The 25,063-nt window shown below is 39.3% G+C and overlaps 2 protein-coding genes across 2 annotated transcripts in view; one reads left to right on the top strand and one right to left on the bottom strand.

Annotated features, from left to right (window-relative positions):
• Positions 1-17,782, top strand: part of LOC145096347 (histidine kinase CKI1-like) — a 35,029-nt gene extending 17,247 nt beyond the window's left edge. Inside the window, exons 2-6 of the mRNA XM_079034090.1 lie at positions 14,159-15,001; positions 15,086-15,464; positions 15,536-16,092; positions 16,262-17,233; positions 17,316-17,782. Of these exons, the coding sequence (XP_078890216.1) occupies positions 14,159-15,001; positions 15,086-15,464; positions 15,536-16,092; positions 16,262-17,233; positions 17,316-17,528 (2,964 nt within the window). The 3' untranslated portion in view covers positions 17,529-17,782. The remainder of the gene's footprint in view (positions 1-14,158; positions 15,002-15,085; positions 15,465-15,535; positions 16,093-16,261; positions 17,234-17,315) is intronic.
• A 1,703-nt stretch (positions 17,783-19,485) lies between these two features.
• On the bottom strand, positions 19,486-24,732 carry LOC145094189 (uncharacterized). Its single transcript, XM_079032492.1, has 23 exons — positions 24,577-24,732; positions 23,786-24,096; positions 23,464-23,543; positions 23,288-23,374; positions 23,152-23,202; positions 22,936-23,053; positions 22,778-22,834; positions 22,634-22,698; positions 22,468-22,551; positions 22,338-22,388; positions 22,144-22,206; positions 22,019-22,065; positions 21,866-21,935; positions 21,721-21,783; positions 21,530-21,619; positions 21,411-21,449; positions 21,186-21,335; positions 20,859-20,936; positions 20,699-20,784; positions 20,485-20,614; positions 20,246-20,339; positions 20,070-20,150; positions 19,486-19,885 (listed from the first exon to the last, which is right to left on the bottom strand). Exons 2-22 carry the CDS (start codon positions 23,901-23,903, stop codon positions 20,083-20,085), a joined length of 1,689 nt encoding a protein of 562 aa, XP_078888618.1. The 5' UTR covers positions 23,904-24,096; positions 24,577-24,732; the 3' UTR covers positions 19,486-19,885; positions 20,070-20,082.
• Between the last annotated feature and the right edge of the window lie 331 nt (positions 24,733-25,063).

Below are 25,063 nucleotides of genomic sequence, written 5' to 3'. Positions count from 1 at the left end.
GTGAACGAACCATTCAACCACTCGAAGTCATGCTCCAAGCCTAGGTGTTTGAATTCAGCAAGTCATGGGATACCCGGTTTTCCTTGATTGAATTCTCATTCAATAACAGCTATCGCACGAGCATCAAGGTTGCTCCTTTCAAGGCTCTTTATGGTCATAAATTCAGATCACTCGGCAGTACTCTCACGGGACCAAAAACCATTCGCGAAACGACAGAGAAGATAATCCAAATCAGAACTCGACTTCAAGCATCACGAGGCAGACAAAAGAGTTATGCTGACAAACGACGAAAACCTCTGGAATTCCAAGTCGGAGATCGAGTGCTATTGAAGGCCTCTCCCTGGAAAGGAATGATCCATTTTAGAAAATGGGGAAAAATTGAACCCGCGATACATTGGACCATTCGAGATTCTTGCTCGGATTGGTCCAATGGCTTCTAGGCTGCAGCTACCTGCCGAACTTAGCAACGTACACCCCGTGTTCCACATTTCAAATTTGAAAAAGTGCTTATCTGATGAAACTCTCGTCATTCCTTTAGAAGAGATTGTAGTAAACAAGAATCTCCTTTTCACTGAAGAACCAGTCGAAATCATGGATAGAGAAGTGAAGTGTGCGAAGTAGAGCCGCATTCCACTTGTGAAGGTTCGATGTAACGCCAAGCGCGAACCGGAATTCACATGGGAACGCGAAGACCAGATGAAGCAGAAGTACCCTCAACTATTCCCTCATTCATGAACCTATCTTTTGAAAGAATTTCGGGACGAAATTCCCTCTAATGGGGGGATGATGTCACAACTGGCATTTTGCTAGGAAATTATATTCCCATGTAAACATCACCCATTGTAAAAGCTTGTACTCTAAGTGAATACTATACTCTATTCTCGTTCAAATACATCTCATATGTTCAAATAAGGGTTGGAAACCCTAGAAATTCCGGCTCAAGTTCATTATGGACTAGGATTATCTTATTGGGTCTAATGGACCAATAAATCTCCAACTTCACCATCTTGGGCCTAGGAACCCTAATTGGGTACAATGGCTAAATGGCATAATTTTAAAAAAAAATAAGCTTGATGCTAAAAGATTTCATTGATTGTCTTTTTCCAAACAATTTCAAAGTACAACTGAACATAAAGTTTTCAATTTTTGTACTTTCTCCTATGTTGATGTTGAGGTGTCTGAAGAGAGGAGTCAAAGACCTTGACAACATAGACCATGTTGGAAATCAGGCCCTTGTACTCACTTCCTTGCAGCAACAAACAATAATGTAAAACAACACTTTTGTTGTGATACTGATGAAAGAAAAATAGAGGAAGAAAGTATTTTGTATCACTAAAAACCGCACTAATATTCAGAAAACAAAAGACTATAAATAGCCTCACTGTAACAGACCGGATTTCCAGGTATCTTATTGTTTTGTTTTTTTTTTTTGGTGTTTTGAGAGGGGACTCGGCGAGTTGGAGCTCAGACTCACCGAGTAGGGTCGCGATTCTGGACGCGGGATTCGTCTGGACTCGGCGAGTCCAGGATATGGACTCGGCGAGTCCACGCTGTTTAATGAAACCCTAATTTCTCGGGTTTGGGACCTATTTAAAGGGCCTTATGGCCGTCATTTGCACCCAACAGTCCATAGAGAGAAACCCTAGAGTGCTTTAGCGATTTGAGAGAGAAAGGAAGCATTTCTTGGCATTTGTGTGTTGTTTAGCAAGAAGAGGGAGGCTCTAGCCAAGAGGAAGCAAAGGGGACTGCTATTCGGTGGATTTGAAGCTTAGCCCTTCAATCTAAAGGTATGATTTCGGCTCATCTCCTGTTTTGTGAAGTATAATTGATTTTAGGGTTTCTTGTGACCTTGTTGAGTTGATTGGACGGCCAAATAGTCCCTTGCTAGTGATGAGACTTCGGATCTGGATCCATAGAGGTCCAGAGAGCCTCATTCATCAAGCTTTATATAGAACAATGGAGGTTATGACCTTGAGTAGGGAGATTTGTTGATGATTCTTCATATATGGTCAAATAAAGGTTGTTTATGCATAAAGTCTGGAGCTTTACGTGATGAATCACTCTAGGAAGGCCAGATCTATGAATTGTTGGAATAGATCTGACCTTAGAAGCAAGTTTGAGTGATTGCATGGCATGGACTCGCCGAGTCCGATGAGCAGACTCGGCGAGTAGCTTGAAGATTGCCTTGGACCAACCAGTGAGTGGTCCAGTCGAGTCATGGATTGACCCAGTGAGTCAGGGCGAGTTAGAGAGGGTTGTCAAGTGGTCTGAGTCGAGCTGGGACTCGCCGAGTCGTTCTTGAGACTCGGCGAGTTGAGTCGGGGTGGCCCCGCGATTCTTCCAGGTGGAACTCGTCGAGTCAGGGGGAGTACTCGACGTGTAAGAAGGGAATCCTAGAGAGTTGGTGAAAACGTCTAGACTCGCCGAGTTGCCCTCGTGCACTCGCCGAGTCCGGTCAAAGTTGACCGTTGACCATTGACCAGAGTTGACCTGTGTTGACTTCTTAGGGATAGCCAACCTTAGAGATAAAAAGTGTTAATTAGAGACATGTGATGTTATAGGAGGATTATAGCTCGGAGGATCGGGCACGAGGGATTCAGGATTTGTGAGTCATCGAGATCCGCGAGGTGAGTCTTCTCACTATACTTTACCTTGAGTAGGTAATCAGAGTTATGTGTTAGTGTATGTATGTTATGGGTATGTTATGTGTTGTACTGCATTATTTCTATGTGATTTATGCTGTGCATGATTACAGAGTTGGAACCGGAAGGTTCCTAGAGTTAGAACCCGAGGGTTCACAGAGTTGGGTGCACGGACCCATAGAGTTATAGCCTCGAGTGGCTAATATGTGTTTATGTGGTATTTTGGGGAACTCACTAAGCTTTGTGCTTACAGTGTTAGTGTTGTTGTTTCAGGTACTAGCGACGACCGTGGGAAGGCGTCGGCTTGATCTGTACACACGCAGGGGACTTTGATATATTTACATTGATCTTGGGATTTGTGTAATGTGAATTGAGATTTAAACCTGATGTTTTTATGAAAAATTAATGAGAAATGATTTTATAAATTGTGAAAAATTATTTTAAAATTTTCGGTGTTACAAGTTGGTATCAGAGCCTTGGTTTGAGGGATTCGAGTACACCTTCGGACGTATTTGAACTCAAACTGGGGATTTAAAATGTATTTTCAAAAAGAGTAAAAGATTTCTTTGAAAAACGCAGAGCAAGAGATGTGTGTACGATCAGTCAGCGCCCGGACGGTGATTTCCCAAAATACCTTTATATATTATGTGATATTGATATGATGTATCCGCATGCTAGAGTAGGCTAGGTATTGCTATTAGGACTAGGGTGGCCTGATTTGTGATGCCTTAGCCTAGGGAGATGTGAGCTGCTATGAGATGCTTGAGAGTGAGTAGGTAGCAGCGAGGGGCTTACGAGAGATCTATTAGAGAGTGGTCTATGCATGATAGAGTACTTGAGACCTGGGATCCAAAGAGAGGGACTTGGAGTGTATTCCGGTGCGGTGCAGATAGTAGTATTGGGCCCGTACTACTGGAAGCACCGGGGCGGTGTGCAGCCCAAGTCAGAATCTTTGGAATGCCAAGAATCGAGGAGGAAAGAGTTGACGAGTGTGAGCATACTCGTGTGGATTCTAATTTATCGTATGTTGTATTTCAGAGGTAGATCATGGTGAGGACGCGTTTGATGCCCGAGAGCAGTGGTACCAGTGAGGATGAGATCCGCCGGATCATTCAGGAGGAGGTGGCTGCGGCCATCAGGGCAGAGATACCGGAGATGTTTGGGTCTATAAAGACCACATTGATTGAGACGTTTGATGAGCGTTATGCCGCTCTTTCTGAGGCTGCTGCTGCAGCGGCTACCGCAGCGATTGCTGCTGCGAGGTCGCAGGGTGGGGATGCGTTGCTGTTCCGTGAGTTCAGCAACACAAAACCACCAGAGTTTGATGGTACTCAGGATCCGGTGGCAGCTATGAGGTGGATATCTGATATTGAGGGGTGTTTCTTCACTTGCTCGTCTCCTGAGCATTTGAAGGTCCGGTTCGCGCTGAACCAGCTTCGCTTGGGAGCGAAGGACTGGTGGAAGTTCGTGATAGCGCATTATACGCCTGCTGAGCTTTCTGCGGTGACCTGGGAGAGGTTCACCACCATGTTTCGAGATGAGTACGTTCCCCAGGTGGAGAGGGAGCGTTTAGCACAGGAGTTTCTGACCCTCAAGCAGGGTACTGAGTCTGTTACAGCGATCACGAGGATGTTCCACGAGAGGGCGATGTTCTGCCCTGAGCACGTGTCCACTGAGCAGGCACGTATGAGCCGCTACTTGAGCATCTTGAGGCGGGATATTCGGGAGTTCGCTGCGAACTCCTCGTACCGGACATTTGCCGAGCTTCAGGCAAATGCCCGGAAGAGGGAGATTGAGCTTGAGACTCAGGCCAGGGAGGAGGCGGAGTCTCAGGGGAGGGATCGGCGACCGGCACTGTCGCAGCCGGCCGCCAAGCGGGCCAAGCCTGCTGATCCCAGACCAGGGAGCCAGAAGGGCCGCACTTACGGAAAGTGCGGCAAGGGTCATGACGGAGTTTGCCGAGCGGGGTCTTGCTACAAATGTGGCAAGGAGGGGCACATGGCCAAGGACTGCCCCAAGGGGTTTGCAGTGTGCTTTCACTGCAACCAGACCGGACACCGGAAGGCCGAGTGTCCGCAGTTGCGCGGAGCATCTCAGGGGTCTGCTCCTGCCGCCATCAGAGCTACAGAGAGTCGGCCTGTGAAGGCCGAGGCGCCGAGAGCTCGAGGGAGAGCCTTCCAGTTGACTGCGGAGGAGGTCCGCGCTGCGCCCGATGTTGTGGCTGGTATGTTTCTTTTCGTGTATTTATTTTTGATATATGATGTCATGCTTATATTATGTTATGCGTAGGTACCTTTCTTGTGAACTCCGTACCTGCTTTAGTGTTATTTGACTCGGGTGCGAGTCGGTCTTTTGTATCTCTGGCCTTTGGTCAGCATATCAGTGTTAGTCGTGAGGCATTGAGTCGGCCTCTGAGAGTTTCCATAGCTGACGATAGAGTGATTTGTGCCACAGAGGTTTTCCGGGGATGTGTGTTAGAGATTTTCGGGGTTGAGTTTCCGATTTATCTGATTCCTATTGCGATGGGTGATGTTTGTGTCATTGTGGGCATGGACTGGTTAAGCCGATTCGGCGCGGTTATCGACTGTGAGCGTCAGCTGGTGACTATACGAGACCCTAGTGGGGGAGTTCTTTCGGTGTACGGCGAGGGTACACGTTCGGGATCAGCCTTTTGTTCAGCCGCTAGGGCGAGGCAGTGTCTACAGCAGGGCTGTAAGGGTTTTGTGGCGTATGTGATGGATACGCGAGCGACTTCCGAGAGACCGAGTTCAGTTGGGGAGGTACCGGTGGTGCGTGAGTTTCCAGATGTCTTTCCCGAGGAGCTGCCGGGAGTACCTCCTGTGAGGCAAGTGGAGTTTGGTATTGATTTGGTTCCGGGGGCTGCGCCTATAGCTAAGGTGCCTTATCGTCTTGCACCTCCAGAGATGCAAGAGTTATCCTCGCAGCTTCAGGAGTTGCTGGGGAAGGGATTTATTCGGCCGAGCAGCTCGCCGTGGGGAGCACCTATTATGTTCGTCAAAAAGAAGGATGGTTCACACCGGATGTGTATTGATTACCGGGAGTTGAACAAGCTGACGGTCAAGAACCATTACCCGTTGCCGAGGATCGACGATTTATTTGATCAGTTACAGGGAGCCTCTTGGTTTTCCAAGATCGACTTGAGGTCGGGATATCATCAGGTGAGAATGCGGGATGAGGACGTTCAGAAGACAGCATTCAGGACGCGATATGGGCATTATGAGTTTGTGGTGATGCCTTTTGGGCTCACCAATGCTCCGGCGGTGTTCATGGATCTCATGAACAGGGTATGCAGGCCGATGTTGGATCGATCGGTGATTGTATTTATCGATGATATTCTGGTGTATTCGAGATCTAGAGAGCAGCATGAGGAGCATTTGAGGGAGGTCCTTGGGGTGTTGAGATCGGAGAAGCTTTATGCAAAGTTCTCCAAGTGTGATTTCTGGTTACGGGAGGTCCAGTTTCTAGGACATCTCGTTAACCAGGAAGGGATTCTGGTCGATCCGGCCAAGGTTGAGGCGGTGATGAGTTGGGAGGTGCCAAAGTCACCCTCTGAGATCAGGAGCTTCCTTGGACTAGCAGGGTATTATCGGAGATTTATCAAGGATTTCTCCAAGATCGCAGTGCCGCTCACCAGACTGACCCGGAAGGGTGTTGCATTCTCATGGGGTCCCGAGCAGCAGACCTCCTTTGAGACACTTCGCCAGAGGTTGTGCGAAGCCCTGGTATTAGCTCTCCCGGAAGGGATGGAGGATTTTGTAGTATATTGTGATGCATCGATTTTGGGGTTGGGTGCGGTATTGATGCAGAGGGGTCATGTGATAGCATATGCATCGAGGCAGCTGAAGCCTCATGAGACGAGATATCCTACGCATGATCTAGAGTTGGGGGCAGTAGTGTTCGCCCTCAAGATTTGGCGCCACTACTTATATGGGGTTCGATGTACGATATACACGGACCATAAGAGCTTGAAGTACTTGATGGATCAGCCCAATCTAAATATGCGTCAGAGGAGGTGGTTAGATGTGGTCAAGGATTATGATTGTGAGATCCTGTACCACCCGGGCAAGGCCAACGTGGTGGCCGATGCGTTGAGCCGCAGGGCGGAGAGCACTCCATTGCGAGATGTATGTTTGAGATTGACCATGATAGCTCCGGTATTGGATGCCATTCGTGGGGCACAGGCCGAGGCTATGCAGCCGGAGATGCAGAAGAGGGAACGGGTCGTTGGTTTGGTTTCAGAATTCGTTACGGATGGGCGAGGGCTTATGACTTTTCAGGGTCGGATTTGGGTACCATTTGTGGGTGGTACGCGCACTTCTTTGATGGAGGAGGCTCATCGGTCGAAATTTTCGATCCATCCGGGGGCCACGAAGATGTATTTGGATTTGAGGAAAGAGTATTGGTGGCCCTGTATGAAGAGAGACGTCGCATGGTTCGTTGAGAGGTGCTTGACCTGCCGTAGGGTTAAGGCCGAGCACCAGAGGCCGCATGGCAAGTTGCAGCCATTGGAGGTTCCCGAATGGAAGTGGGAACAGATCACTATGGATTTCATCACCAAATTGCCGAGGACGGCCAGAGGAGTTGATGCGATTTGGGTGATTGTGGATAGGTTGACGAAGAGCGCTCACTTTCTTGCCATCAGTGAGAGTTCTTCCGCGGAGAAGTTGGCGGAGTTATATGTGAGAGAAGTGGTATCTCGGCATGGGGTGCCGATCTCGATTGTTTCAGACCGTGATGTGCGCTTCACTTCCAGATTCTGGAAGAAATTTCATGAGGAGTTGGGTACTAGATTGCATTTTAGTACCGCATATCATCCCCAGACAGACGGTCAGAGTGAGCGGACGATTCAGACGCTTGAGGACATGCTTCGGGCATGTGTGTTGGATTTCGGGGGTAGCTGGGATGCGTATTTACCCTTGGCAGAGTTTTCCTACAACAACAGCCATCATTCGAGCATTGGTATGCCACCCTTTGAGCTGTTGTATGGTAGGAGGTGTCGGACCCCCATTTGCTGGGGAGAGGTTGGGCAGAGAGTGATGGGCAGTACAGAGATCGTGCTTCAGACGACAGAGCAGATTCAGCAGGTCAGAAAGAGGTTATTGACCGCCCAGAGCCGACAGAAGAGTTACGCAGACAGACGCCGATCCGAGCTTGAGTTTCAGGTCGGCGACTTCGTTCTCCTGAAGGTCTCTCCTTGGAAAGGAGTGATTCGATTCAGGAAGAGGGGCAAATTGGGGCCCCGGTATATTGGGCCATTTCGTGTGATTGCAAGGGTAGGCCGGGTAGCCTATCGTTTGGAATTGCCAGCAGAGTTGGGGCAAATCCACGATACTTTTCATGTGTCGCAATTGAGGAAATGTATTGCCGATGAGTCGGCAGTAGTTCCATTAGAGGATACTCAGGTGGATGCGAGCCTGAATTATGCCGAGAAACCAGTAGCCATCAGAGATCGGAAGATCAAGGTACTGAGGAACAAGGAGGTACCTCTGGTGTTGGTTCAGTGGCAACACCGGAAGGGATCAGAGATGACCTGGGAGCCGGAGCGCGAGATGCGGGAGCAGCATCCGGAGCTATTTTCAGAGCGAGACTTCGAGGGCGAAGTCTAGTTCTAGTGGGGGAGAGTTGTAACAGACCGGATTTCCAGGTATCTTATTGTTTTGTTTTTTTTGGTGTTTTGAGAGGGGACTCGGCGAGTTGGAGCTCAGACTCGCTGAGTAGGGTCGCGATTCTGGACGCGGGATTCGTCTGGACTCGGCGAGTCCAGGATATGGACTCGGCGAGTCCACGCTGTTTAATGAAACCCTAATTTCTCGGGTTTGGGACCTATTTAAAGGGCCTTATGGCCGTCATTTGCACCCAACAGTCCATAGAGAGAAACCCTAGAGTGCTTTAGCGATTTGAGAGAGAAAGGAAGCATTTCTTGGCATTTGTGTGTTGTTTAGCAAGAAGAGGGAGGCTCTAGCCAAGAGGAAGCAAAGGGGACTGCTATTCGGTGGATTTGAAGCTTAGCCCTTCAATCTAAAGGTATGATTTCGGCTCATCTCCTGTTTTGTGAAGTATAATTGATTTTAGGGTTTCTTGTGACCTTGTTGAGTTGATTGGACGGCCAAATAGTCCCTTGCTAGTGATGAGACTTCGGATCTGGATCCATAGAGGTCCAGAGAGCCTCATTCATCAAGCTTTATATAGAACAATGGAGGTTATGACCTTGAGTAGGGAGATTTGTTGATGATTCTTCATATATGGTCAAATAAAGGTTGTTTATGCATAAAGTCTGGAGCTTTACGTGATGAATCACTCTAGGAAGGCCAGATCTATGAATTGTTGGAATAGATCTGACCTTAGAAGCAAGTTTGAGTGATTGCATGGCATGGACTCGCCGAGTCCGATGAGCAGACTCGGCGAGTAGCTTGAAGATTGCCTTGGACCAACCAGTGAGTGGTCCAGTCGAGTCATGGATTGACCCAGTGAGTCAGGGCGAGTTAGAGAGGGTTGTCAAGTGGTCTGAGTCGAGCTGGGACTCGCCGAGTCGTTCTTGAGACTCGGCGAGTTGAGTCGGGGTGGCCCCGCGATTCTTCCAGGTGGAACTCGTCGAGTCAGGGGGAGTACTCGACGTGTAAGAAGGGAATCCTAGAGAGTTGGTGAAAACGTCTAGACTCGCCGAGTTGCCCTCGTGCACTCGCCGAGTCCGGTCAAAGTTGACCGTTGACCATTGACCAGAGTTGACCTGTGTTGACTTCTTAGGGATAGCCAACCTTAGAGATAAAAAGTGTTAATTAGAGACATATGATGTTATAGGAGGATTATAGCTCGGAGGATCGGGCACGAGGGATTCAGGATTTGTGAGTCATCGAGATCCGCGAGGTGAGTCTTCTCACTATACTTTACCTTGAGTAGGTAATCAGAGTTATGTGTTAGTGTATGTATGTTATGGGTATGTTATGTGTTGTACTGCATTATTTCTATGTGATTTATGCTGTGCATGATTACAGAATTGGAACCGGAAGGTTCCTAGAGTTAGAACCCGAGGGTTCACAGAGTTGGGTGCACGGACCCATAGAGTTATAGCCTCGAGTGGCTAATATGTGTTTATGTGGTATTTTGGGGAACTCACTAAGCTTTGTGCTTACAGTGTTAGTGTTGTTGTTTCAAGTACTAGCGACGACCGTGGGAAGGCGCCGGCTTGATCTGTACACACGCAGGGGACTTTGATATATTTACATTGATCTTGGGATTTGTGTAATGTGAATTGAGATTTAAACCTGATGTTTTTATGAAAAATTAATGAGAAATGATTTTATAAATTGTGAAAAATTATTTTAAAATTTTCGGTGTTACACTCACATACCTAATGGAGGTAATCAAAAAACAACCTGGAAACATGTCCACTACTCCTAGAGAATAGGACACATTTAAATGACTAGGTATACCAACTTTCAGTTACTCTAGACTTAGCCAAATATCCTTTATTCAAACAATAAATAAATCAACCAAAAAACACATATCCATAACCAATTTACTCATCAAAATTACCCAACATTACCAGTGGAAAAGAAGAGATGATGTGAAGTGAACATCCAGAGACAATGATCAGGTACCAACTAACCTGAATTATACATAACTCACATCATTCTCATTACCGGCCAAATGCCAATACATCAATTTCATGTATTCCAAACCTACAAGGAAGTCCTTCCCTTTTATTCAAAACGTTTCCTAGCTAGATTTAGGAGTATATATATATATATATATATATATGTATATGTTTGTTTGGTATGGTGTCTTGCAAATGTATCAGAGCTACCAGTAACAAACACACTTCCATTGGCATTGTAAGCACAACAAAGTATTTAGTTGTTTTTTTGGAAAACTACCTATTACTCGAGGAATGACCACCATTGTTGTTATTCCCTACAAATATTTCAATGAGTTATTAAGTAGGGTTTAGAAGAAAAAAAAACTTATGATTTTGTTTCTATAATATATCAAAAGATAATTTACCAAAAACAATGAAACCTAAGTATAACTCGGGAAAAAGGTGTAAATAGGCATTCTAATATCTCTTAAACATTATAAAAATAATAAAAATCTAATCATACACAAATCTTAACTCAAGCTTAGAGTTTAAGAAAAAAAACCCCGAAAAACTTATTTAAACCGCCGGAAAGCAAAGCTTCGGTCCAGCTGCATCTCTGCCACCGGTATCTGACATTGGACCGTTGCATTCTCGCATTCTCTGTGCGCCATTTCTCTCCTCTCCGCCAGTCGTTGGACTTTGTGTGGCCGTTGTTCTCTCTCTTCTCCACCGGCGGCTGCCTCGTCGGACTCTTCTGATTTCCGGCGTGCACTCTACCCGCTGCCGCTCTCTGCCTCTCCTTCTTCGGCTCTTCGGTATCGTCTGTGTCTCAACGCTCTTTTGGCTTTCCTTTCTTTCTTTATTTTGTCTGAGACCTATTATTATATCAAATAATATTCGAGCTATCTAGTGTAAATATGAAAAAATAGGCCTATAATAGCTAACTTCCTTATTAATAAATCATATATTGTTATATATATATATATATATATATATATATATATATATATATATATATATATATATATAAAGAGAGAGAGAGAGAGAGGTTCAATTAAGAAAATAAAAAAGTTAAGAATGGGGGAATCATTTTCAGCCACTCATTTAATCTAAGCGTAAAAAGACACGGTGACAAACTTGTAAATATGATAATAACCTTCAATCTCAAATATGTAACATCGATTTCTTTGTTGAATACTCTGAATTGGAATTTCCTAGATTCGCAAACGAACGCAGTTGGAATCGGAGTTCTGGACTTGCAGTCACAGTCGACATTGAAGGACTCGGAATCGGTACTCACATGTTCCCAATTAGATTTTCGGAAATCAAAATCAAAATGTGAAATCGATCAGACATAGGATGTCGTATCTGAAGTCGAAAGCTTTTGAAATTGGAACATATATTCTAATCGGAACAATTCGCATTTTGATTATCGGTATTACAAAGAAATTTGGAATCGGGATTTCAAGGTTTCAAAATTGCAATCGGAATTTTTGTTGGAATGAAATCAAAATCGGAATTGCACGCTTCAAAGTCAAAATCGGAAGTATATGATGATTTGGAATTGATAACTTGAATCAGAAGTATCATGTTTTTAACATTTTTAAAAAAAGTTAACTTGTATGCACTCCAACTGTTCGATGAAATGCATAAACTAAATTATCACGTTATATTCACATATGAATATGTTTTCTCACCAGAATCAGTATATGATTATTAAAAACACAAAACAAATATGCAAGTGTGTATGTTATTCATATGTGAATAACATATAAAATTATATATGTTTGTAAAACCACCTTGTAATATTTATATGTGAATATACTGTGTAATATTCATAAGTGAATATATCATCTAGTATTTACAAGTGAATATAATATGTAATATTCACATGTGATATACCATATAATACTATGTAATATTCACATATGAAAATATCATCTAATATTCATAAATAAATATACCATCTAATATTCACAAGTGAATATACTATGTAATATTCACAAATGAATGTATCGTCTAATATTTAAATATGAATATATTATGTTTATTATATACTATATTCATATATGAGTGATACTTAAACTCGAAAAAAAAATTAATCATATATTTTTATTCATAAGTGAATAACGAATGTACTGTAGTAAAAATCTGATGCATTTTTATTCACTAATGAATAACGATAGCTGAAAATATAAAAAAAAATTATTTTATTTTAAAACTATATCAATATGGATGTCTATTTGTAGAGAATAAAAAATCATGAATTTTGGTATATTTAAAATCATTTTTCGATAAAAATAGCTTAAAAATTAAAAAAAAAAAACGAAAAAACTATGTTTTTATATATATTAAGGTAATGATTAACATGGTTTAAAGAAACATGTTTTGTTGGAAAATACATGTTTATTATTTTTCTATTTCCGCCCAAAGCTTTTGCGGCAAAAATAAATGAGTGTCGTTCTCAACCTTTTTTTTCTCAATTGAACTATTTCTCTCTCTCTCTCTCTCTCTCTCTCTCTCTCTCTATATATATATATATATATATATATATATATATATATATATATATATATATATATATATATATATAGGTTTAGGTTCTATGGAAAACAAAAAACCCTAAAATAACCCTAAAAATCATAAAAATGCATAAAAAAAATACTTAGAGATCACAAAACTTTTTTTTGAATTTTTTTTATAAAAAATCGCAGTTTTTATAAAAATTCGCTAAAAAAAAATAAAAAATATATTTTTTTTTATAAAAAAGAAGTTTTTTTTTCAAATTTTTTTTCAGCGATTTTCTTTATAAAGCTGCGATTTTTTCTTAAAAAATGTCAAAAAAAAGTTTTGTGATCTCTAGGTATTTTTTTATGCATTTTTATGATTTTTAGGGTTTTTTTAATTGTTTTCCAAATAACTTTCCATATATATATATATATATATATATATATATATATATATATATATATATATATATATATATATATATATATATATATATATATATATATATATATATATATTGTAAATGAAGGTATGTTACGAAATAAAACCGGAAATTATTTTTTGAGGGACTCTTTGTTTTTATATTTTCTTTGTTTTGTATTTTAAAAAAACTAAATATCAACGATTTCGATTTGCACATTCAATGTAACAATATTTTATATTAGGTTTTTTTTTCTTATATTTTTAGTATGCCATAATTTTGAACCAAAATTTTCTTGTTTATATGGTTATTTTTTTGAAGTTTTAATTTCTGCCTCCTATTTTTTGAAGTTTTCATTGCCGCCCCTGTTCATTAAAAATCAACTTTAAAAAGAGAAATATTCCTACTAACTAAAAGTTAATTAGCGTTTTAAAGAACACTTTTGTTTTAAATAAAAGAAATATCAATCCTTGATTAAAGTTTCTCTACATATGCACATACATATTTCAGTATTAACATACCATCACTACCTAGTTAGTAGTTACAGAAATATGAATTCGTACGTACGTATTTGGCTATATTTTATATTAATATCATGTTCTTTTATTTTGATGATTTGTTTCCAAAATAAACACCTCAATTCCAATTCTGTGAAGAGTTATTTTCGTAATTTGTTTTAAGAAAAAGAAACAAGGTTTGGTCTTAGCTACTTATCACCATATTCCATAAGGTTGAATATTGAGTTTATCATTTAGCATTATAGTATTCATCTCTCGGACATTCTTACAAATCTTGGAATTAAATATTTGTCATCAAAGTGCAGTCCTCCCTCCCTCAAATCAATCACCAAAAACTTGCATGAAGATCAACTAAATGATCACATCAAACCCAATATCTTTCTTCATCCTACTGGTATAATTAATTTCCTGTCACAACTCAATAATCGTCTTTGGTTATCATTGACTCATCCTTGTGCTAATAATTTTGTAGGCAATAATCAGCCTGCTGCTTCCTACCTTGATAATCCCATTTTGGGTTTTAAAAATCAAAGCAATTGAAAAGGAAGTCGATCTGGTCACCAAGAAATCTCATGAAGAAACATGGTCTGCCATACAACATGCAGCAACGACAATATTGCCTCCAATGAAATCATCAGCAACCAATTTAGCTAAACTTGCAACCGTTTCTCTGAATAAAACAGACCTCTCATTCTCTCACATAGAATCTCAACTGTCTCCTTTGCTGTTTCAAGCACTGTTAACGATCCCACATCTGTCACAAATTTCTTATATCACACGAGATGGCTTGCTCTTTGCATTATACTCCAACAACCACCAGCAGATATTTTCTATATATTCTAACACTTCGTTTTCTAAGCCCACAAATTCTAGAAAGGGTTATTCATGGTACACTCAGCCTGTTGATTCGGATACAGGGAAGTTGTATGGGGATGCAGTTGTGTTTCCATCTCAAGTTTTGGTTAATGAAACGTGGTTACAACAAGCGTTCAACTCTACAAATGGATGTGCTTCATTAGGGAAGTCACTGAACGATGTCCATGATTTGCTTGTCTTGAATACAGCTGGAGTGGATAGAAATGGAGTCATCTCACTTGGGTTTCACCTCAAATCGTTAATGAATGTGTTCTCTGGCATTAAACCTTCTGGTGGAGGTTTGTACTTGGCTACAAAAGACGGTAATGGTCTAAGAGAAGTGGATGGGAATAAGACAATATCTTTTCAGCTATGGAATGGGAATTCACAGATTTTTAAGATTTCAGGAACAAAATATATCTTGTACTCTTCCTCCCTTGACATCATGGGAATGGAACCGGTATAAGAATCTTACATTTTTCATTTTATATATGCATATGAGAGTATGTATTAATTTCTTGACATGAATTATGGAATTTTTCAGGTATATGTTTTGGCATTACCATATGATGGTGGAGCGGAAAGCAGGATGCATAAGAATATATTAATTGTTTTGTTGCTTCTTTCACTGCTGTTTGTGACTGTTTGTATCTCCATTTTCAGTTTCGTGGTGTTAACAGTGAGAGCGGCAAGAAAAGAGATGTGCCTAAGAGCTGCTCTTATAAAACAGAAGGGAGCAACACAGCAAGCAGAAAGAAAGAGCATGAATCAGAGTCTTGCATTTGTTACAGCCAGCCATGATATTCGTGCTTCATTAGCCGCCATTGCTGGATTGTTAGAGATGTCCATCAACGAGGTCGATCAAGGATCAGAATTAGCTAAAAACTTGAAACTTGTGCAGATTTGTTCAGGAGATCTTTATGGTAAGCTCTCGATTAACCATTATATATATAACTAACTAAGAATGTATGTTTATGTTATGTGGATTAATCAGGTATACTCAGCTCTATTCTTGATACAAGTAAAATAGAAGCTGGGAAGATGGAGCTGGAAGAAAAAGAGTTCGACTTGACAAAAGTAGTTGAGGGTGTGGTTGAGTTGTTCTATCCTGTTGGTCTGAAAAAGGGAGTGGATGTGATTTTGGATCTCCAAGTCAACAAATTTTCTCAAGTCAAAGGGGATGAAGGCAGGCTTAAACAGATATTGTCAAACCTACTCAGCAATGCTATCAAATTTACTTCAGAGGGTAATGTGTATGTTCGTGCTTGGGCCAGGAAGCGTAGATTGCAGAATTCAAGATGCGCACATGATGAAGAATCTGCAGGATGCTGCTTGTTGTTTAGAACCACCGAAGCGATAGATGAAGTCCATCACCATCACCATGATGATCCTAATTCCATGGAATTCGTATTTGAAGTAAACGATACTGGAAAGGGTATTCCCAAAGAGAAACAAGCGTCTATCTTTGAAAACTACGTTCAGGTCAAAGAAACGGAAACGGCTCCTAAAATTGAAGGCACTGGATTAGGCCTTGGAATCGTCCAGTCTCTGGTAACATTAATTAACATTATATATATATATATATATATATATATATATATATATATATATATATATATATATATATATATATATATATATATATATATATATATATATATATATATATATATCGTTCTCAAGTAAACAAAAAGATCTGATCTTGAACAATTAATTGCAGGTACGATTGATGGGCGGAGAGATAAGCATAGTTGACAAGGAAGTGGGTGAAAAGGGCACATGCTTCAGGTTCAGTGTTGTATTTAAGGCTTGTGTATCTGATCTCAGTGAAGACAACAAGACTGTGAAAAGCTCTCCTCCTAAACAAGGCTATAATTCTTCTATAGTTGTTCTCTTCATTAGCAGTGATGAAAGGCGTAAGATGGCACAAAATTTTATAGCAGAGCAAGGAATTAAAGTTTTAGCAGTGAAAAACATATGCCAACTTTCAGAAAGTCTCCGGGAGTTTAGACGACAAGAAGAGGAACAAAACAGATCATCATCTGATTTAAGTTTAAGTTTTGGGTACCTGAACTGGCCCACACTTACACTCACATCAAATGGAGTTCAAGCCCGAAAAAGGAATGATAATGAAGCAAGTCATGTACCAAATTTCATATTGCTTGTGATCGATACAACACGGGTTGACTTCAATGAGCTATGCAAAGCAGTTGCTGAATTCAGAAAAGACTCCAAGAATGCATGTTCTAGAATCGTCTGGTTAGGTTCTAAGTGCATTCAACTCCAAGGCCTCGACCAGAAGAAGCTTCCCCCGTCTGACATCATCATACCCATGCCGCTCCATGGCTCACGTCTACACTCGTTGATACATCTTCTTCCAGAATTTGGGGCACCAACACATGCAAATCATCAGCAAATGACAAAACGGAATCGCACCCAAGAAGAGGAGGAAATTGTAAGGTTTTCGATGAGCAGTAGCAGCCCTTTGAGAGGGAAAAAAGTGTTGGTGGCAGAAGATGATTCTCTGCAGCAGATGATAGCCAAGAAGATACTTTTGAAGCTTGGCGTCAGTTTTGAGATGTGCAGAAACGGGAAAGAAGCTTTCGCCATGGTCACCAAAGGGCTAAGTCATCAAAGAAACCTCGGAGCTTCACATATTCTTCCATATGAATATGTCTTTATGGATTGTCAGGTAGGCAATCCAAAAAAAAATTCAAATTCTTTCTCTTTTTTTTCTAAAAAATTTGGATCTATGATATGAATATAACGTGTAGATGCCGGAAATGGATGGTTGTGAAGCAACAAGACTGATACGACTGGAGGAGAAAGATTATGGTGTGCACATCCCGATCATTGGATTAACAGCACATGCAGAGGGGGTGGAACTAAACAGGTTTATTGAAGCGGGAATTGACATCAATATATCCAAACCACTAAACGAGCACAAGATATTAAAAGTGATCGAAGACCTCCACACAAGAAAATGATGTCGGTTAATTGTTGGAGTTGGAATAACCCAACCCAAATACAATCTCAGTTTGGTTTTAACTTTTAACCAAAAAGAAAAAAACATGGAGAATACTTCCCCTAAAAAGTAAAAACTATGACCACTTGCAAAAGATCCTCTGCTGTGCAGATTGACAATTCTCTTTGAAACCTATTTTTATAAACTGTGTTATGAACTGGTTTGTAATAACAAATAAACAACCAAATGATTCTAATATTGATTGAAATTCAATAATACCCCAAAGATTACAAGAACTAAAGATAGATTAGCTGAAATAAACTCCCTTGCCCACTACCCTCTTATACTATCTGACATAACAAACTAAATACTATAAAATGCCCCTAAAGCCCTTGCACTAATATGCTGATTTCCCATCTTACCGGCCCCTTTCTATAAAGTTGTAGGTGAGTAAATGCCTGAAAGAACCACCTTGCCCTCAAGGTGGATATGATAGCAATTTCCCAACCTGAAAGAACTCCCTTATCTTTGACTATTATACTCTAATCTACATCGACCTGCTCGACTCCAATTTTCTTTAACATCACCATCCCATCAGCTTCCTTCCCCAACCGACCATACAAGTGTGTAACAGCAGGGGCGGGCTTCTTTAGTTGTCTTCAACCTGTTTTGGCTGTCTTCATAAGTTCCTAATTTCAGATTCTTGGAGAATGCTTCATAAATCTTGTTGGTTGAACATGACAATGCATTTCTTGATGGGATTCTTTCTGAAACCTTTCCAAGTCTTGTTCTGTTGAAGCATCTCACGAGATATGTTGAGTGGTACGTCACCAGAATTCACAAAACCAACCAAGCCACTCGGGCCTCAACTCCTCATAATTGTCCATGATGAATTTGAGTTGTCCTTGGAAAGAGAAGCCTGTCGTTAGTTGTGCTTTTGTAAAAAGAAGCATACTCTTCCTTGGTTTCATTTTATCGATGAGATCCCACTCTTTAGTGTTTTTCGTTTTAGCCTTCTCCTTCTCTGTTGTTTTCTCTGGGTCCCAGGATAAACTAGGTAGCTGAGAGAAACTTGGAATGCTTCTCTAATGGATCCTTAATCCTCCTCTTCTTTGAATACACAACTTCAGTTTCAGCTTCCTTCAAAAGATTCTTCAACTGAACTCCATAATTATACAAATTAGCTAACCTCTTTATCTCCTTTGAAACATTCTCTTCTTTATTTTTTTCCTCACAGTCCATCGATTTGACCTCTTTTTCTTCCCATCCTGACTCTATACACTTACTTTTTATGGGTTGAATTGTGTTCATGACCATGTCAATTTCATGTTTTGAAAAGTCAATAAGTTAAAAAAATGTTTAGATATAATAAAAAAACCTTTTAGAACAAGTTTTTGCTTAGTTAATATACCACATGACTAAAGTTGTAATTTACCAAATTCAAAATAGGTCAAAGTATAGGCACAAGACACCTACCTCAATTTCGGTGGTTGATGTGATTGGTATGGTGGCATGCCTTTCATAACCGTCCATAACCACTTATTAATAGGGTATTTGGTTGTTCATTTAAAAATGACTAATTAACTTATTTTAAAAAAAAAAATGTTTGGGTATAAAAAAAGCCTTTTAAAAACAAGTTTTTTGTTTAGTCTTTGAAAAGAATGTTTTAAGAAATCACAATTTCTAACTTCTTGAGACAACTTATGACTTATTAGGTTTACAAAGTAAATAAAAGACAAAATTAAACCACACTTTTTAACTTATTGACTTACAACTATAAAAGCTAATACAAACACTCTTTTAAAAACTAATTTTCTCATATGAAGCCAATAAGTCATTCCGGATAAAAATCATTAACTTCAAAATGAAATCTCAAACACCCTCTAAGCTTTTTTTTTTATGTAACCATCGGTTTTTTTATCAAAATGTATATCTTGATTCAATTTTGTACCTCATTCTACTCTATTAATCAAAACTAATAAAGGAAGTTCAAAAGTGTTTGTTATGTAAAGATGGTGCAATGAACAGTATCTAACAAATTAGGGTTGAGATAAAGCAACCTAACCATTAAGTCCTAAACAAACCAATAGTATGATATGATTCAACAAATAAATCATTGAACCCATTACATCAAAAACACAAAGCACCATAGATCACTTGTAGTAACCATATTGCAAATATATGAAACAAACTTGTCCCTACAAAGTAGGAGGCCAAGCAAACAACTTATCTCCTGCTCCTAGATTTGAAACAAACTAAAAGGCCTGCAAACCAAGGCAAGTTTGTGCAATAACCAACAAACATGTTGATGCCAATTCAAAATATTTGCTGCACCAGGCCATGTATCTTGTCCAACGTCACCAAAAGTTAAAAGATTCCCTAAGTTTCGAACATGGACAAGCATGAAATCAAGACGTGAGAACAAGGTTTATTCATATAGAGTATGTGAATAACTTAATCATATAAGAATAACATAAGAACAACAGGGTTTATATATATATAAAAGTGTGGTGAAATAGGAAGAGTAATTGAAAATGTGTTACTTGTTTAAAAGATTTAGTACCTGTAATAAATAGTTAAATAGATCCATTCTGATGTGTCTTGACATATGCTTCCAAGTGGCCTGTTGCTGCTAATACAAGACCTGGGGTGAAAATATAATGTCAGCCCCATTTGGTATCAACATAAAATAAATCATATTCCTAGTTGTTGTGTTTGATTTTGAATTTTGATAGATACCTAAAAACAGGGCTGAAGGCTTTCCAGGCCGGGATTTATATTCGGGATGAAATTGTACCCCAACATAGAATGGATGGCTTGGAAGTTCCAAAATCTGGATGAAATAAAAAAGAAAACATGAGATTCAAATCCAATTATATATATATATATATATATATATATATATATATATATATATATAGAGAGAGAGAGAGAGAGAGAGAGAGAGAGAGAGAATAAAATAAATTTCAAAAAGAAACCTCCATTCGCTGTCCGCTTTCATCCTTCCCAACAAATCTTAAGCCTGTTTTTTCCAAATCCCCAACCACCTCAGGATTGACCTCGTAACGATGCCGATGTCGCTCGTCCACATACTCTGGATTCTGATACCTGATCAATAATAATTTTTTTGTAAGTGGTTTGGCTTCATGGTGTGGTGTTGTTTATATGTGAATTTGAGAATCAATCTCCTACAGTTTTGCAGTGATACAATCTGAGCTCTGCAGTAAGGTTCTTCGAGAGCCAAGTCTCATCGTGTTTCCCATATGTGTTCTTGAACCCTGAATGTAAATAAATATATGCATAAAAATGCTGCTATTCCTATTCCATATACAAAATAAATTTCCAAAAATACCTCTGGCATGAAAATTACGACAGGATTGGTTGCATGCTCAACAAATTCAGTACTATTTGCCTCTTTCCAGCCCAAGATCTGGAAATGTAATATTTCAACATTACAATAAAGAACAAAAAAATAATTTACGGAATTTAACAAGGCTATTTAATCATGGGAATCAGATGATTTTACAACTATGTATATATATATATATATATATATATATATATATATATATATATATATATGCAATGTTGATGAAAAAACATTGAGAGGTTGAACACCTGAGGGATCAAAAGTTAATCCATAAGAAATATTTATAGAGAAAGAAAGAAAACAGCTTACAGATCTGGAGATCTCGATAACAGATATCTGCATGCCTAAGCAGATGCCAAGATATGGAACTTTATTCTCACGCGCATACTTGGCAGCCAGTATCATTCCCTTCACACCACGATCTCCAAATCCACCAGGAACCAAAACACATGCCGCACTCTAAACATATTTTAACAATTACCTTCCTTTCACCAAATCACCAAATCATAACTAACAAATATTCATCAAACTTACCCTCAATGTCTCCCAGGCCTTTGCATGTGCTTCTGGTGTCTGCACACACATATGTATATGTAAATACTTGAATATGATGATATATATTTATTATTAGTATCTAGGGGCCATAGCCATACCAGTCTGGCACTTTCATCTTCTAAATCAGAAGCTGCAATCCATTCAATGGAGGGTTTCAACGAACATGCAATGCATGCATGGAGAAGGGCCTGCACTTGATTTCAAGTTCAAGTTCAAGTTTAGTAAAACTAAAAGTCTAAAACATACTGTAATGTTATTGCAAAACTATAACTCTCTCTAACTGTAGTACCTTAACAACAGACAAATAGGAGTCTGTTAGGCCAACATATTTCCCAACCATTGCAATCTTCACCTGCAACACCAAAATTAATCTTCTTCCAGACAAGTAAGACTCTTAACTTAAGTAAGTAGTAAAGGAGGAAAATGATACTAACAGAATTGGTGAGGTTGTCAAAAGTTTCTGCCCTGTTAGTCCACTCTTGTAAATTTGGAGGTCTTGCTACACTGAAGCAGACAGAGAGACAATAAATATTATCGGATTCCTTCTACACATACTACTGACAATGACAATAAATATATGTGCTCACCGCAGTAGTGCTAGCTGTTTCAGTATTGCCTCATGAGCATTTTGGTTCTGGGAAAATTTAGAGATGATGAGAAATATATCTATCTATCTATCTCAATTCTCAAAGGAATACAAATATCCACGCACCCGAAGTAAAAGAGGAACATGCCAAATGTTTGGAACATCATGTATATTAAGAATGTTGGCAGCCTGTTTGTTGACAATCAATCAATCAGAAATGAACAGCACAAAGCTATATATATATATATATATATATATATATATATATATATATAGAGAGAGAGAGAGAGAGAGAGTACTATTATTAACCAGAAACTTACAGGTACATGACAAAATTGTGAGAGTTTCTGCTTTGTGTTTTCCAACAATGGCTGCAAGGTAAACCAATACTTTGATTGCTTAAGTCTTTAACTCTTAACCACCACAGCACACACCATTCATAAATCATACCTGAGCTGAACGGCATGCTAAAAAGTGAGGGGTCAGGCCTAAAGCTCGCAGTTCCCGAACACTGTGCTGTGTAGGCTTAGTTTTCTGAAGCAAAAAAATAATAATAATAATAAATAAAGTATATTTCTTTCTTCAAACATCAATAGTAGAGTAGCATATTCATTACCTGTTCCCCAACAACACCAAGAACTGGTACAAGGCTAACATGAATGAGGCAGAAATTATCTGGTCCTGAAGAAAGAAGAAAAGCAGAATCAATTAATTATGCATTAACTTTTGATGCATTGTAATGGACTAATGGTAAACTTACCTGTAGAGAAAAATAGTTGCCTCAACGCCTCTATGAAGGGCATAGACTCGATGTCACCTACAGAGGGAGGTATTGTTTTATTTTTATCTATAATCACTAAAGTAGTTTTGAGAAAAATAATTTCATCATGAGTAGAGAGAAGTAATTAAGTGGTGTACCAACTGTCCCTCCTAATTCTATCACACAGACATCTGCCGGGCCCACTTTTCCATCCACGGGAATAGCAGAAACCAACTCAATCCAATCCTTAATAGCATCCGTTATGTGTGGGACCACCTAAAACAAAGAAGCATAAGTAGTAGTAGTAGTAGTAGTAGTAGTATTGATTTGAAGACAAATACAACTCAATTTATGATTTATGAGTACACACTTGCCTGAACAGTCTTTCCAAGATAATCTCCTTTTCGTTCCTTCTCAAGAACAGACTGGCAAAATGAGAACAAATTACTGAATGAATCTGGTAGGGTATAGAAATGATACAGCACAAGTTTTGGTAAATGGTAATGGTACCTGATAGATCTTTCCAGTGGTTATGTTGTTATCTCTAGTAAGCCTCACGTCTAAGAAGCGTTCATAGTTACCCAAATCCAGGTCGACCTATCAAAATATCATATGGAATTGGAAAGATTAATATCATCATCATCATCATAATCAATATTTTTAAAGCTAGTGAGAGCAAGCAGCACCTCTCCACCATCGTCAAGAACAAAAACCTCCCCGTGTTCAAAGGGAGACATTGTACCAGCATCTGTGTTCAAGTATGGATCTGCAATCAACAGGTATAACTAAACTACTTAAATTCACACACCAACTCCACCTGTAAGCCACTCACGAAACAAAAGTAGGAGGTATGTGGCGTACATAAAATTAGCAAACAAACAAGAATGCAATTTCATTAAACACATAGCCTAGGTGCCATCTACACTTCCGATATATATATATATATAGGTACAAAATTATTCTGGTTGTCTAATTTATTCAATTAAAGCATAAGCAACAAACACATACCGATTTTGATGGAGGTTACGCGAAGGCCACAAGCCTTGAGAACGACACCAATGCTACTGGCGGTGACGCCCTTACCGAGACCACTTACCACCCCTCCAGTGACCAACACGTACTTCATTTATGCTTTTAACTTCTTTTGGCTTTTGAGAGAGGAATCAGAAGAAAGAATTTCTATTATTCCAAATGTACTCAGCTTCACTTTCAATAATCATATACCAACTTTATTACTTATTACTTCTTCTCAGCTACTAAATTTACTTTTCACAATAATCTAATCTAATAGATGCTGATTGGTCCCTTCCCGGATCACCCTGAAACAAACGCATTAAATTAATGGATCAAGATTGTATTTTTATCAGCATCTATTTACCACTTTTCTTCAAAATATCATCTTAATTGATCTACTACTTCACCAGAAACCTTGCAACAGATTGTCATAAACCCACATAGATATTAACACAGAAATCTTACACAACAACCACAGAAATCATTATCACATACGAATTTTGGATCTTCTATTGTCAACATAAAGCACACAGATTACACCACATTAATCATACAAGGTCTGAAGGTCTGCATGCATACAATCAATAACATCAATCTTGACAGAATTTCAGACAAAAAACCAAATCTTCACAGGAATTACATACCAGACCAGGAATTCAGTAAGGATTCAGATTAACTAATGTGCTTCAAACACTAATTAGACACTAATCGAACAACTAAGTGCAGCTGCTTCATTGAATCAGACAAGCATACACTTGTACCGAACCAGAAAAAAAATGACTTACCGGGAGATCGGAGAAGACGAGACTATAGCTGGTACGCCGTTGATCGGAGGTTTGTAGGCGTAGGACGGAGAAAGGTCGGTGGTGAAGAAGAAGTGTGGAGGCTGCTTTGAACGCGGGGAGCGGTGAACGAGGTATAGGTTTTGGGTATAAATGGAATATCTGTACTCTAATATATATATATATATATATATATATATATATATATATATATATATATATATATATATATATATATATATATATATATATATATACACACACACGTTCAAATGTTTTCACATCTATTATGTGCTAGAATGCTATAATAGAATTTTAGTATTAATTATATGTATATTAAATGTTATCCTTACTTACAACTCATTTTTATGAAAACTAATTAAATTCGTTATTAATGTCAACTATAATATTCTTTCAGAAAAAATTTATATCTAGAAAAATTAGAGTGTATTGCAGCAGAATGAGAGTGTATTCTAGTAGAATATACTCT

Source organism: Lactuca serriola, chromosome 3 (genome assembly GCF_051521515.1).
Source record: "Lactuca serriola cultivar US96UC23 chromosome 3, Lser_US96UC23_V15, whole genome shotgun sequence".
In the NCBI taxonomy this organism is placed as follows: Eukaryota; Viridiplantae; Streptophyta; class Magnoliopsida; order Asterales; family Asteraceae; genus Lactuca; species Lactuca serriola.
Note: the sequence above shows the minus strand (reverse complement) of the source record. Positions and strands in the feature narration are given on the sequence as shown.